Raw genomic sequence first — 16,102 nt, 5'->3', positions numbered from 1 at the left:
CATTGTATTCGATAGCTGTTTGATGGATATTATTATGATGATGAAATGTGGGCATTGGGTTGGTGGGGAAGTATGTGGGGAGCCATTGATTAATGTGACTCGTGCAATTCGAGGCACTAACCTTAAAATACATGCCACCTGTACACAATATCATCCGTTCGCATGGTCTGCACAACCCATGCTGGGGCAACTGCCAGCAGGCAATCTACTTTGTGCAGCGGCCGCACTTTTTAGTGGTTCAAGTTTTAAAAAGTTACAGTATTTCTTTCAGTTTGTGGGAATCCATTTCATTGCGAAAAGTCAGTTCTACAAATACCAAACCGATTATCTATTTCCAGCCATCAGCGAAGCTTGGAGAATGGAAAAAATGTCAATGGAAAGTACATTCGCGGGCAAACGCTTCAGGCTAGCCGGTGATGGACAATGCGACAGTCCAGGATTTTCAGCCAAGTACTGCACCTACCACTTTCAGGACATGGAAAGTAAGAAAATTGTGAGTTCGGTGGTCGTGCAGGTGTCACAAAGTACATCCTCAGTGGCCATGGAGAAAGTTGGCTTTGTAGCATCATTGCAAGAACTACAATCGCGGGGAATGGTGATCGACCTGATAGCCACGGACAGACACGTTTCAATTGCCAAGACAATGAGAGAAGAGTACAAAAATATAAATCACCAATTTGACGTATGGCATCTTGCAAAAACAATCAATAAAAAATTGTCGGCTGCAGGAAAAAAAAAAGATATGCAAGGTATTTCACAGTGGTCCAAGTCAATCAGCAACCATCTTTGGTGGAGCTCAAAAACATGTGAAGGGTCGTTGGAAATTCTACTGGAAAAATGGCGGTCAGTAATGTTGCACTGTAGCAACGTACATCGATGGTCGACAAATGAGCATTTCCACAAATGTGAACATGGCCATTTGTCCACAGAGGAGGCACGGAAGAAGAAGTGGTTGATTCCTTCATCACCCACTCACAAGGCCATTGAAAAGATTGTATTTGATAAAACTATAACAAGAGATTTGAGGGGACTCACGGAATTCTGCCACACAGGAGATTTGGAGGTGTTCCACAATATGTGCCTAAAGTACAGGCCCAAAAGATTGCATTTTGGCATGGAAGGCATGAAAAATCGGACTCTTCTAGCGGTCTTGGCACATAACCATAATGTTGGCCGTCAACAAAGTAGGACGACCGGAACTTTAGGGACGCTTCGCTACAATAAGGCCTTCACTAAAAGAAGTAAACAATGGGTGATCAAACCAGTGTTTGAGGATATGCAATATGAGTTTATTGAGAGACTTATCGTAGATGTCCTCGATAGGCACATACATGGAGTGGTGAACGAACCTATGCAGGGGACAACTGCATTGCCACCCAACATTGCCTCTGTTCCATGTCCACCTAAAGCAGAGCTCATTGAGAAATACACATCACGGTTTAAATGATTGTAATTCGATTGTCTGTTCTCTCGAGTCTCCTCATGTTGCAGGCCCATTGCAATTAAACCAAACAGTAATATAAATCATTTTTACAAAAATTATAGAATGTTTCCGTATTACAAACACATGGCCGACCCATAGGGACAATAAAAAAAAAGGCACGCAGACAAGATGCCCTTACACTAACTGGAGCTAACTAGAAATGTGTGCTCGCTCAAAGTGAAGGTCAGCTGCTTTGATGTTTTGCTCGGGTGGCGGAAAGGCCCACGACCCAATATAAGGTTCTATTGTGATTTGACCTTGACAGGCCGGGACCATCCTGAAAGACTAAGAAAAGATAATGAATAAAATTTCAGAAACGAAACGATGAGCCACGTTCATTAGAAGAAGTAACGTCGGCAAAGAAGGAGTGGTGTTTCGGGTCTGCCCTACACAGAGACACAATGGAAAATGCAAATATAATGTAAGTAACTTTTGATGAGTTTATACCGCAATTTCATTACTATACAGTGGCTTTAAAGACGGGTTCAGTTGTACTTGTTCGTTCTATGTGGCATAGTGTTTTCTACCGCGCACTATCTGGAGGAGAACCATATTCTTTTACTGAAGCACCTCAAAACCTTCCTCTTTGCTTCTGCTTTCTCTCTCCCTCTCCCCTGCTACAACTGGTCCACTGTCTGCGACCTCGGTCCTGGGCCCTTCCACTCTCCACCTGCACTGCCTCCCTGTCAACCCCTGCACTGGGGGACTGTCTCAGTATCCTACAGCCCCCCCTTCCCAGCACTTGTTCTGCACTTACCTTGCACTTGCCACCAGCTGGCCCTATTTATTTATTATTTTATGCTACTTACCTTGTACTCCACTCCCCCCCCTCCATGCCTCGCCACGCCTTTAAACACTTGTGTACACCCAGTAGCGCTGTCCTCGCTATGAAATGAATAATTTTAATAAGGATCTGATGGTGAGACTAATTTCATTTTTTATGTTTTTAGGTACATCATTCACTACTGTCTGTGTCACGAGTACCAGACACCGGCGGACGGCTTCTACAGCCGCCAGTTGCTTCTCCGCGTGAACAACGTTACCACCCTGACCATTTTATGGGACGATCGCCAAGTACAAGTATGCCCTTACGCGGTACTAACGGTTAGATGCAACATACCTACCGTTGTGGTGGCCTAGTGCCTCGTTGTTGGAACAGCCATGCGATTATCAGTGCGACAGAAGAGCTTATTTTTATCGTAAACCAACACCCTGTGTACTGCACACGAACATCGCTTCCCTCAAGACGAACTAATTTGGATCGAGAGCAAAGAAAAATGCAAATCGCTGAATATTCTCTAAACATTTGATGTCCAATAAACGTACTTTGCCAAATGTACAATCTTGCCGTTTGCTTTTAAACCACGGTTTCACATTCCGAATTGTGGTGCTGTATTGTGAGATGCTCTAAGACCCTGTGTACAGCAAAGGACCATCGCGTTCCTCAATACGAACTTTTTGGAACATGAGCAAATAAAAATGCAAATCGCTGAATATTCTCTAAACATTTGATGTCAAATAAATGTACTTTACCACATTTACAATCTTGCGGTTTGATTTCAAAGTACAGTTTCATATTCCGAATTGTGGTGCGCTGTATTGTGAGCTGATCTGTGTTGATTTCCGGGGTCTGTGTGGAGTCGCGTAGAAGACGCCTGGGCGCGTTTGCCTACGCAGCTCAGTCACGTCACGGATAGAGGCGGGGAATATGAATGTTTTGATAAAGTCTGTTTCAGGGGCGGGGGATTTGATTTAGTGCCGCAAAGGCAGGTGAGCCAGGTCGATGCGGCGGAATGATAGGATTATCACAAAATGGAGGCTGATTTCGAGTGCGATAATGGGCGAAAAGTCGGGTAAGGTCCATAGGAAAGTTTCCTACGATCTACCGATTTATGCTTACAAACACATGGCCGACCCGTAGGGACAATAAAAAAAAAGTCCCGGAACTCTCCTTTAAAAAATGTATTTAGGGGTAGCAAGGGAAACCACAGGAGTAGCAAGGGAGACTGCAGGGGTCTCAGTTGCAACCCCTGGGGCCCCCCAAATGACATCCCCGAGGTCTAGCATAATTTCTCTGAGGCAGCAGATGAGGCCACATAGAATGTTAGCGCTCTACTGGCAACCAAAGTTCCTGCCGATTCCTCTAAAGAACAAGGTGAGTGTGATTGGGTCAAGTGACAGCACTTCTGGAAAGAGGAAGATTAATGATTATTTGATAAAGGAACCACTGCAGCAGTGGGATAGTCTTCTTCTGCACGTGTTCAGGAGCTGGCTCCAAAAGACTCCAGTGCCACCGTATAGGTCAGGGGTCAGAGAAGAAAACCGAGTGGGGAAAGAATGGGGCATCTGGGAGCGTCAATGTTCTTGGCTACACATTCCCGGGGATGCATAGATTGACAGGAAACAAGAGTGTTGTTAGCTGTGTAGTGACCAAACATTGGATTGGATACAGGTACTGGCTCTTAGAAAAATTTATAGAGGTTAATCCCAAAAGCATTAAGCGGAACATTGAGGTCACACCTAGAAAACGAGGGTTTAACCTGAGATCTAATGCCTAACAGTAAGGATAAAATGGAAGGAGAGCCATTCAGTTGTCTCTGTTACATTCAGTTCAGTGCCATGGTAGTCTGTGCGGTACAGCCACACGTCCCTCATGGCTATTGGAATCTGTGGGAGTAATGTATTAAATAGAAATTATGCTTTACTGTGCCCAGAGCCTCCCTATATTTCGATTGAATTGTAATGTGTATTGTAACGTGCATTAAGTTCTTATGAGCATGTCTAAACATTTACAAAAAAGGTGATAAAGCAAATGTTTCAGTTTCCTAATTTTGGAGGCAACGTACAGTAAATCTAGCCTTACTGTTTTTCCAAATATCCTAATTAGTAAACAAAAGTAAAGAAACAGTTGTATAAGCAAATTCTTTACACATTCACACCCCTCCACTGAATCAAGGTTACTGCCTAAAATTGTATGGTACATTTTCTCTGATGAGATTTACAGAAAATAAACAGACACTCGACATTTGGTTCAATAAAATTTATTAGCTGCTCTCCTCTTTCTGACAAATGGAATGGATAATGTTGGCTGTTCATTACAAACCAAAGCAGCTGCTTGCAGAACTGCAAAGGAGTTGTCAGAAACATGGATTCTTCTGTACACACAATCCACTCGAAACAGGTAATGAGCATGTACCAAACAATGTCACAAGTACCATAGGCAGGGCTGGAGAAGATCCAAAAATGTTTGGGACTTTGTGCGACAGTGTTTCCACCTCTTTCTCGGAGTCACTAATGACCAACAGACCATCTGGAGATGAAAAGGTGCATAACACTTAGACTAACACAGTTTAAGAAGTCACCATGTGCTTAAAACATGCATGATGCATATAAATGAAACAGTTCCTAAAAAAAGAGGAGAACATGCCCATATTTTATTTTCCTGCAAATTTAACCAAAAATTGCAGCATCAAGCCACATTATCCTGGTTTGCATTTCACACAATTATTCAACAAATTCCAAATTAAAATTATTCCCAAAACAAAAAATATAGGAGTAGGTGGTAAAAGAAAAATATATTTTTATATTTATATATATAGGTGCGTACAACTATGCAAATAAAATAATTTCCATAGTTACATAGTTTAGTTCAAGAGAGTTTTATATATATATATATATATTTTATTATAACAAAATAGGCAGTTACTGTGGGTAAAATATTCTTTAAAATCTGACCCTTAAGACTACTTTTAGTTTTAGGGTAGGAACATCACTCATTTCTGTAATGGTCATCATAATTCTGCAATATTAACTAAATTACTGTCCAATAAAATGCATTATTGTGCAATTCTTCACAATTACACATTCTTCCCCAAGTGCACAAAAAATCTTACTAGGCAGAAAGGTGATGATCATTATCCATACACATACTTTTTGTAAGACACTGTGTTGCACGAGCACGGTTTAACGCATTTAATAATTAATTCTAGCAGTCACATTTGCAAAAATAAAAATTTAAAAACAGACCATTATATCTTCATAACATTATGGAAGTTAACAGTCCTTGTGTAAAGATCAACATTTGCAAGTTAAAATGTTACTTTTGAACTGCCTGTAAATAAAAATGTGTTGGGATAGCAAAAATAAACTAACATTTTAAAAATTCTGGCCAATCCATGCTATTAAAGTTAAGTGTGCAAAGTCACTCACAATGTACATCTCTAAGACCACGATTCTTTCATTTGTTATGAAATTATGTTTTAAAAGAACGTATATAAAGCTTTTCTGAAAATCTCTAAAAGTCACTTTCCCTTAAACATTAAGGAATGTTATCACATATTTACCATCCCCTTTAATAGTTGGCCAGCCCATTCTGCCTCCTTTGTTTCACAAATAAAACGGCAACAAATCAATAGTATTAGACATGATTTGGAAACACCATGCAAAAGGTGTGCAGAAGGCCAGATTATGAATGGACAGGACAAGCTGGGAGCAAGAGGCATTCTCCAGAGGAGGCATAGTTCTCCAATGCAGCAGGCAACCATGCTTGTTCCATGGAAGCCTCTCCCTTTCATTTTCATAACTTTTCTTTTGCTGGAACCCAGATCGAAGGGCCCGACTGTTCTTCGATAATTTGTTTCACTTGGTTGTATATTTCTTCCAGCGTGTCTCCTAATACAATAGCTGTAAAATAAAAACAAATCACTTGATAGAGATACACATTTTCTTCAATAGCATACAAGGGGTAAACTACTTTAATGTTATCATTTAATAGTTCATCTTTTAAATTGCCAAAATGTGCAACACAAGTACAGCATGTCTTTTAGTCAACTACCAAAGCTAAGTGGTCTAAAAGTACATAAATATAAATTCCGCCAAGCTTGCAGGCATGCATTTTTTCAGCCATGCAACAGGTTGGTTTGAAATCAAAAAAATCAAAAATTCACATGAATGTTTTTAACCACTTCGATAAATACATAATTTTCTACAGTTAACTATACATCAACAAATTTGTTTTCCCATTTCATTCAACATATGAACAGCAATGCAGTGGGAGAAAGTGTCTCCAAATAGCATCAGGAAAACAGCTAAAAAGAGACAACTGTTACATGGAATACCTGGTCGAAGCACAAACTAGTTACCCTTGATAACACAGGCAACAGGACACCCAACTCTGACACAATAATTCTAGCATTTCCATCGTGCTGCCATTTGTTGAGCTTTTTAATTCCTGGAGCTGACTTGCTATTTTGAAAGCACAAGTTTTTCCCACTATTGCCTGCTTATTTGACAGTTTTTGGCCCTTCCAAGATGGCTGCCGTGGTTTTCTTGTTGTGTAGGCAGGCTGTGCTGAACCACCTCTCCCTGCGCTGCACTCCCATTGGTGGCTGAGTGTTTTCTTGCATTTAATTAGGGACCGGCAGGCTTAGCCGGCACTCTCAGCTTCCGGAACGCTAATTGGGGTCCTCCCTGCACCTTAACCACAATAATGCAGCCACCTCACTCCGGACTGCCTTGACTTTGCCTCCACCAGAACTATGGGTTAGTTCCCTCCTTATGGACTCACTCCTACCGCCTTTGACTATCACTGTTCTTTCTGCTTGTTACTCCCATGTTGTCATCCTGATGCGCAGTGCTTCCTAAAAACCTTTGCTAACATCTGATTCCAAGATTGAAAAGTCAAATCTTGCTGTTTTTGCTTTGTTCGAAAAAGTAAAATCTTGCTGTTTTTGCTTTGTGCTAAAAAGTCAAATCTTGCTGCCCATTGCGAAATTCTCTGTATTTTGCTTGTATACTGTTGCTTCTCTGTAACTTGCCAGCCCAGTGACCTCACCACTCTTTTGTCCCACACCCACCTGCCTTAGCCCTCCCAGTATCTCCATCCTCTTCTCGCTTCCACCCCCACGGCGCTTTCCGTTTCTCCCATCTTTTCCAACTGCTTCTCCATTGACTATCCTTCCCTTCTCACTAAGTATGGTAGGAAGAAGTTCAAAAAGCATATCGTGGCCTCTAACCCTGGACTTCCGATCACCAACACCTACTCCAATGCTTCCTCCAGACAGACCCTCACCGACATCTTCTTTGTCGTTCCATCGCCAGATCTATGGACTCCTCATATGGTCTATGTGCTCTGCCCTATCTCCTCCTCTCCCATTAATGGTGGCACGCGCTGGGAAGTTCTCATGGCTTCCTTCGACTCCTCTAAAGTCATCATTAATGTCTACCTAAATGGCACTGTCATGGTCCAAGGCCTTCAGGCCAATCTCCTCCTCTCTGATAGGCGCTTCCCTTGCCTCATCAATTTCCTCTCATCTCCTGCTGTCCCCTCCTCTCCCCCCTTGGCTACCTTGCCCTCTATCGCCTCCTCCTCCTCCTCTGCCCCTACTAGGGCTCCTTCTCCTCCGCAGGGCGTATCTCTGATCTGTACCCCTCCGCAGAAGGTCTTTAAGGCTGGCAACCTTCTTCATATTGCCACTCTCAACTCTCGCTCTGCTGTCAAACACTCCTCTGACATCTGACACCTCCTTGAAGAACTAGACCTTGATGTCCATGGTTTTACTGAGACATGGTTCACGGCCAGCTCTGTCACAAGCTTTGACACTCTCCACCCTGATGGCTACAGGGCCCTCTCAGCACCCAGATCCTCCCGGTCCGGTGGGGGGGGGGGGGGACAATGGGGAGGGGAGTTGCCCTGATCTTTCCTGAGTGCGTTCCTATCTCTATCATTCCCACTCAGACCTACTCCTCTTTTGAATGCCTTGTCTGTAGCCTATCTCTCTCGCCTACCCATTCTCTTATTGTGGCTACCATCTACCAGCCTCCTGGTCAAATCTCCTCATTTCTCTCTGAGTGGGCGGGGACCTCTCCTTCTCCATCCTGGCCTCTACCACTCAACTCCTCCTCCTCGGTGACCTCAATATACATTTAGACTCTCCTTGCTCCTCCTCTGTACTCTTCCGTGACCTCTGCGACTCCCTCTCCCTGTCCATCCTCCCCTCTGGCCCGACTCACTCTGCAGGGCACACACTTGATCTCCTATGACCTCCCCCTCTCCATCTCTCTGACCACACCTCTCTCCTGGAGCAATCCCTCCCTCCTCTCCTCTCATCTCATATCTCCCTCTCTTCCCCTCAAGCCAAGCCTACCCCAACACTGCCACCTACCTTCTCGGACATCCGGCCCATGAAGCGTGTGTCAGTTGAGGCTTTTGCCGCCACTTTCTCTCCACCATCTCCACCTTTGGCTGTCTCACATCCTGACAGTCCTGTCTCTGCTCTACTCTTCAATTTCTGATACTCTTGATGCTCTTGCCCCTGTCATGAGGATCCGTTTGAAGTCCAAAGCCAAGTGCAATTCCTGGTATGACTCTGACCTAGCTACACTTAAATGTAAGTGTCGGGCGGCTGAGAGGAAATGGAGGACTTCCTGTTCATTCTCTGACAAACTGGCCTGTCTCCCGCTACAAAGGCAATACCGACTCTCTGTCCTCACCAAAAGAGTCAACATTTAAGCCTGTTTCTCTGCAGCATCTAATAACTCGGCCGAACTCTTTAAAATCTGCAAGGAACTGGCCAACCCTGCTGCAGTCTCTACCCCTCCTGTTGCATCCCAGGATCTTTGCAAAGCCCTTGCCTCTCACTTCATTTAAAAAACCCAGGACATCCTGTCCACCCTCTCCACCCACACCCCCCTCTCCCCTCTCCATCTGTGCTTGCTGACCCTCCTTTAGCAACCCCCCCACCATCCTTCTCGTCCTTTCCTCTTTTCTCCCCTGACGAGGTCGCTAGACAAGTCCGATCTATGAAAGCCTCGTCAAAACAGGTTCATCCCTGTTCCTCTAAAACCAAAACATTGACACCCTAGCTCCGGCCCTTGCTGATTTTTGCAATCACTCCTTTGCCTCAGTATCCTTCCCCTCCCCTCTGAAGCACTCCCTTGTGCATCCTCTTCTCAAGAAACCCACAGCTGATCCTTCTTGTCCAGCTAACTATCGCCCAATTTCCATTACTCCCTTTCTGGGCAAACTCCTGGAAAAGTTGGCCATCTCTCAGCTCAACCTTCATTCCAATTCTGTTGGCTGTCTCCACGACCACCAGTCTGGCTTCAGAGCTGCCAGAAGCACGGAAACTGCTCTCCTGAACATTTGTGAAGATCTGCTCTACGACCTTGACTCTAACATTTCCTCTGTCCCCAACCTCCGCGATCTCTCTTCTGCCTTCAACACAGTCAACCATACCATCCTGCTCAACCGTCACCGTGAAAACCTGGGTATCACTGATCAGGCTCTGGCCTGACTGACCTCGTTCCTCTCAGATCGACCCTCCCAGGTCCAACTTGGGTCCTTCCTTTCATCTATCTTCCTCTCTACCTGTGGTTTTCCCCAGGGGTCTAACCTCTCGCCCTGGCTTTTCAACCAATACCTGGCAACTCTCGCCCACTGCATTGCCACTTTCTGCTCAAATTTCCAGTGCTACGCTGACGACACAACTCATTTTCAGGCTGCCCTCTGCCACTTCCTCTCCCTCTCTCATCTCCGATTGCCTAACTGCCATTCAAGATTGGTGTGCCGCCAATGATCTTTGTCTGAATGCCAGCAAGACGGAGATCCTCCTCATTGGCACACCTTCACCATCCTTTCCCCCCACTCTCTGGCCGGCCTCCCTTGGCCCTCCTCCTACCCCCACCTGTGAGGCTAAGAACCTCGGGGTCATCTTTGACTCCACCCTTTCCTTCTTTGCCCACATCTCTGAGGTCTCTAAAAAGTCAAACTTCCTACTGCACCTCCTCAGAGGTACTCTGCCTTTCCTCTCCTTCCTCCAGAAGCTCATGGTATCCCAAGCTCTGGTTCTCTCTAGGTTGGACTATTGTAACAGCCTCTTTCTAAATCTACCTCCCTCTACACTCCGCCCTCTGCAACTAATCCAGAACAGGACTGCAAGACTTGTCCTTGGCCTCAAGCCCTGGGACCGTATCTCTCCAGCTCGGAAATCTCTCCATTGCCTCCCAGAGGATGCAAGGATTACATTCAAAACCCTCTGCATTGTCTGCAAGGCTTTCTGGGGCCTAGGTCCAAAATACCTTCAGCTATCCCTCCGCAAATATTCCCCTCTCGAGCACTTCGCTCCTCCAAATCCAACTCCCTCAGGGTCAGTCGTTTTTCAAAGAAACGAGCTGGGGGTAGATCTCCGTCTTCGGCTGGGGCCTCCCTCTGGAACAGCCTCCCGGCCATTCTAAAACTTGAGAACGATCTCCAGTTCCGGAAGCACCTCTAGACCTTCCTCTTTTCTTCTGCCTTCGCTCCCCCTCTCCCCTGCTAATCTGTGATCTCTTGGCACCGTGCACCTGGCCACCCTCTGTCCTCCGGGCCCAGGTGCCTGCTCACCCCGCCACCCTTCCGCACTGTCTCCGGGCCACCGCTTGCCCTGGGGTCTGCATCTGTACCCATACAGCCCCCCCCTTTTTCTTCCTGCACTTATCAGACCTACCCTGTCTGCTGCCTTAAACCTAGCACTTGGAATTTGCTGGCTGCACTACCACTGCTTGTTGCCTTTATTTATTTATTGCTATTTATCCGTTTCTCCTCTGCTTCGCACTTTCCACTTCTCCCCCCTTCCATGCACTTTTCCCCTCCCCCTCTCCCATGCACTTGCGCGTTCTCAATGTCACTGGGTCTAGTAAGATCGCTGTTTTGTTCTCCCCTGTTCCCCTCCCTCGACTTGTCGCGCTCTGAAACACTTGGGTACGAGCGCGATAGAAATAAAACATCAATATCAATAGAGACGAATGACAATTAAACCAAAGATGATGGCCTGATCATTTATCACCTGACTCAGGGCCATGTGACTATGTCAGACTGAGAATGCTTGGGTGCAAGGAGGAGCTGAGAACCAGTGAAGCAATGATACCATTAGGAACAGCTAATAGGAATGCCAACCAATGGGGTAAAATCTTGTATAAGAAGGGGAAGGGGCACAGACGTGAAACTTTGCAAGCAGCAGCACAGATGTGATAATTGATGAAGCCTGAAAGGACACAGAGTGCTGTGAGCAGGAGGCGCTGTGACTTTAGTTGGACTGAAAATAGGTGGAAGACTGTACAAGAGAACTCAAATTGTTTGGATGAGTTTTGAGGCCCAGAGGCCATAGAAGGAATTTTCTATGGGTTCCAGAAGAGATGGTCAATGGAGGAGTAAGGGACACTGGAGACTCCACCATGAGAGCCCATATGACAGCTGGAAAGATGCGATTGGTATCTTGAGAAAATATAACCGTGCTGTGAGAAGCCCACGATTTTAGGAGTCCACAAAAAAACCTCAGATGGAACGAGATGATTGGCAAAGCCTAGAGGAAGGGAGACTATGGCAGTATGCATACACGAGTTGGCCATGATGCTTCAGGTTTCTAATTTATCCGAGGTACAAAAGCATCCATTCAAGTGTAATAAAAGGAGAGCTTTCACACTGCATGCAGGGAATGTTAGTTCAATTACTAAAGTGTTTAATACCGATTTGGAGAAGGAGTGCCAATCGGATAACGATTGAAAGAATAGGTTTGATGCTGTATTTTGGGAAAGTCTAAGTCCCAAAGTGACCCATAAATACTGAGAAGGCCAACTCGCACTGCATCATGGGAGATGGAACTCTAAAGTGTACAAGAGCCTTTGTGAATAAGACAAGCATAATTCTGATAAAAGCAAAAGGTTTGTCCCAGCTTTCTCTTTCAACACATGTACAGTTAAAATAATGATGTGGGGAGGCGTGGCCAGGGATGAAATACTGAGCCATAGAGAGCATCTGCGGCCACCCGTATTAATCATGCAAATCTATCTTGACAATAGGGCTCAGAGACCGTCCCGGCAGAACCCCAGTCAGCGGAACACCGAGATTGGGGAGGAGGTGGAGGGTAGTCATCTGTGTTGATTTCAGGTGTGACAGCACATCCAAAATGCTCTGCAGAGGCAACGCGGACAGGGCCTCCAAGAAGCCTGCCACCCGATGAATCAGACAGCGGGGGAGTCTGGAGCCCAGTCCACTGGGCGGCAGAGAAGACGAGATCCCGCCAGTGCCCCAAATCTTGTAAGTGGCAGGAGCTCGGTCTGCTCAGGAGGAGGAATATTGGGTGCGAAGGGCTGCTCTGACCGGTGAAGGAGGCATTGCTGGCATTAAGAGTGACAGGGCACAGGGCGTGGCTAACTGCCATGTGAAGAGGACACGTCTTGGGTGAGCTCCGCGCGATGTGCCCACGATAAGCTGTTTTTCAGGCACTACAGAGAAACCAGTGAGAAACAGAAGAGGTGAGCAGTGGAGGTGAGCCCCCCCCACCCGACTCCCCCTCTACCTCTATGCAGCACTGAAGGCAGGCGCAGCACGAACGAGCGCAGACAGCCGGGCGGCCTACACCGGACACTAGCAAGCGGCGCCCCATCGAACAAACTCCCCAGCCCCTGGAATCCGGCCCAACAAGGCCGCCGCAACCTGGCTGGGATGTCCGTGAAAGGAGCAAGGGCCAAACAGCGGCAAACCACCATGGACACCTAGACTGCTGGAGGGCCCACAGAAACCACAAATAAGGCATCCGTCGAGGCGCTGCCGGACCCCTCTGAGGGGACAACTGAACCAAGCAACACTCAGATCCTGGAAGCCATCAAAATGTTCCAAACAATGGAAAATAAAATCGAAGCAGTGGCCATAGACCTAGGCCTACTACAACAAGATGTTCAGTCCATAGCCAGCAGGACTGAAACATTGGAAGGCCAGGTGCGAGAAAACACTGAAGCTAAAACACAGCTCCTAAAAGATGTGGACGTGCTGCAGCAGAGGGTGAAGAACCTAGAGGACAGCGCCGAGGAGGCCGAAGGGCGGAAACGCTGAAATAATATCCGACTTTTGGGCTTGCCGGACGGAACCGAAGGATCAGACCCCACGAACTATGTAGAGACCCTTTTGCTACAGGAAATAGGAGCTGGAAAACTCTCACAGGGCTTCACAATCGAAAGAGCCCATCGATTCCTCACGAAAAAACATCCCCTGGGCAATCCGCCTAGACCGATGATAGCAAAAGTGCTTAATTACAGGGACCGTGAGACCATCCTAGCCTTCTCAAGATCCGGGGGCCAGATACAGAGAGGCTCTGCAAAAGTAGCTATCTACCCGGACTACACCTTCCAGGTCCAGATGAAGAGAGCACAATTCATAAACACAAAAGCCAGATTGAAAAAGGCCGGTCTGCGATACATGCTCTTATACCCGGCGAGACTATAGGTGATCCACAACAACAGGGATCTTTTGTTTGACACCCCGGCAGAGGCCCAGGAATGGATGGACGATGTGAAAAGGCAGAGGTCGCAGTGAGCCATAGCACAGGGCCGCAAGCAGGGCCCTTAACCCGCAGAATATGGGAACAAAATGGCTGAAGCTAGGTGCAGCTGGAATGATTCCTCGAAGAGCGACACCGAAGACGAACACTCCTCTACCCCCTGAAGTTACCGGGGTATAAATAGCCGCCCGTAGGGCACTAGGAGACCATGTGCGGTCAAACTGAGCGGAAACGGGACAGTCATAACGAGGGAAACCTCGCTGGACCGGTTTTTAGTTTGGGGAGTTTAAAGTTATGGGGGGGGGGAATTTGGGAGTTGGCACTAAAGTTGGGGACTTAAAGGGGGAAACGCCAAGACCACTAGGAACCTTCAAGAACAGTTCAACGAATAATCAGCCTCGTGGGATGCCTCGCTCGAATGCTCAACCACCCGGCACCGATGGCTGACAAAATTAAAATGATGACATGGAATGTCAGAGGCACAAACAGCTTTGTCAAACAATGCCGCATACAAGCATATTTAAAAAGATGCAAGGTTGGGATTGCCATGCTCCAAGAGACCCACCTGAGCGCAAAAAAAGAAGCAATTGCCAAGACCTGGCGCGGAACCCTAATTGGATCCTCTTCCTCCTCCTATGCCAGAGGGGTCCTGATCTGGATCAGCCTGACCATTCCCATCAAGTTGGTAGGCACCAAAACAGACAAGGGGAGGATGGCGCTGGCACATGGCACCATATAGGGAAAAGAGGTATGTCTAATCAGCACCTACGCACCCAACCACGGTGCCACAGTCTTCTTCCGCTCACTATACTCACAGCTCAGCCCTTACAGATATAGCACCATGATATGGGGGGAGATCACAACTGCACTCTTGATCCCCATAAGGACAGATCAGATGACAGACACACCCATCCATCCCCTCCTGCCAAAATTCTAACCACACTAACGCATCAGCTCCTACTCCAAGATCTGTGGAGGGAACAACACCCGGAACAACGGGAATACTCCTACTCCCCACCGCATGCAGTCCACACCTGATTAGATTACATATTCGTGAGCCAAGAGCAACAGGCCGCGTTTGGGGACGCACACTACCTGCCCAGGGTGCTATCTGACCACTCTCCTTTAGCGATTACCTGGGAGGTGCTCCCGCCCAGGCCCCCGGTGCCCACCTGGAGGCTCAGGAGCGAAGTCCTACTCGAACTCAGCTTTCCGGGAACACATACAGGAAAGCACGGAGGAGTACTGGCAGTCGAACCTGAATAGTGTGAGGCGTATAGGCACGGTGTGGGAAGCATATAAGGTGGTCACGAGGGGGGACATGATTGCAACGGTGGGAGGTGCTCAAAGATCCATCATAGACTCACTTGAGTGCACTGAAAAAGAGCTGGGAGACCTGGAGGGGAAGGCTGACTCAACCCCTGAACACCTGCAGAGGGAGATCGAACTTAGACAAACCTTCCTAACTCACTGGGAAGCCCTGAGGAAATTAAGCGACGCCAAACACACCGAGAGAACCCATGCCCTGGGGGACAAACCCGGAAAACTATTAGCATGGCTCTATAAGAGGGAATCCCCCCGGACACCTATCTGCCACATTCGGAAACCAGACGGCACCACTGCGCACAAGCAGAGAGAAATAAACTCAGTCTTTTCCGATTTCTACCAAGACCTGTACTCTGGCGCCGCATCCCCTACGGACATTGAAATAGACGATGTCTTGGATATTATCAGGCTACCCAGATTAGACACGCAGATGGCGGAAGCCCTTGACGATCCCATTACATCCGATGAGGTGAAGGCAACCATTAGATCCCTGCCGTCTGGAAAATCCCTGGGCACGGATGGTCTCCCGAGGGAATTCTACAATACATACGAGGAGACTCTAGCCCCCTTACTGGCCCAAGTGTTCAATGAGGCTCACGAGACAGGCACCCTCCCTGAATCCATGAGGGAAGCCGTGATCATTCCCCTCCTGAAACCTGGGAAGGATGGTGCGGAGTGCGGCTCATATAGGCCCCTCTCCATGTTAAATGTAGACAATAAGATCCTAACGGCCCTATTAGCGCAAAGATTGCATAGAGTGATCCCCCTGCTGATACACCAGGATCAAACGGGCTATGCGCTCCATCACTGAAAACCTGCGCAGGCTGCACCACGTAATATACAGAACTGAAAGCAGGCCCCTGAAATACGCGGTGGCGTCCTTAGACGCTACCAAAGCTTTCGATTCTGTACGGTGGAAATGGCTGTACGCCACCATGATAAAAATGGGGATAGGGCCCGTCTTCCTGAAATGGACCCA

The 16,102-nt window shown here is 47.1% G+C and overlaps 1 protein-coding gene across 28 annotated transcripts in view; it reads right to left on the bottom strand.

Annotated features, from left to right (window-relative positions):
- Nucleotides 1–4,508: 4,508 nt before the first annotated feature.
- The window catches only part of DLG1 (discs large MAGUK scaffold protein 1), a 2,685,689-nt gene continuing 2,674,095 nt past the window's right edge, over nucleotides 4,509–16,102 (bottom strand). For all 28 annotated transcript variants that reach the window (XM_069618589.1, XM_069618591.1, XM_069618601.1 and 25 more), the window contains one exon: nucleotides 4,509–6,166. In XM_069618589.1, the coding sequence (XP_069474690.1) occupies nucleotides 6,060–6,166 (107 nt within the window). In that variant the 3' untranslated portion in view covers nucleotides 4,509–6,059. The remainder of the gene's footprint in view (nucleotides 6,167–16,102) is intronic.

This window comes from Ambystoma mexicanum, chromosome 10 (assembly GCF_040938575.1).
Source record: "Ambystoma mexicanum isolate Mex_15411 chromosome 10, UKY_AmexF1_1, whole genome shotgun sequence".
Classification (NCBI taxonomy): Eukaryota; Metazoa; Chordata; class Amphibia; order Caudata; family Ambystomatidae; genus Ambystoma; species Ambystoma mexicanum.
Note: the sequence above shows the minus strand (reverse complement) of the source record. Positions and strands in the feature narration are given on the sequence as shown.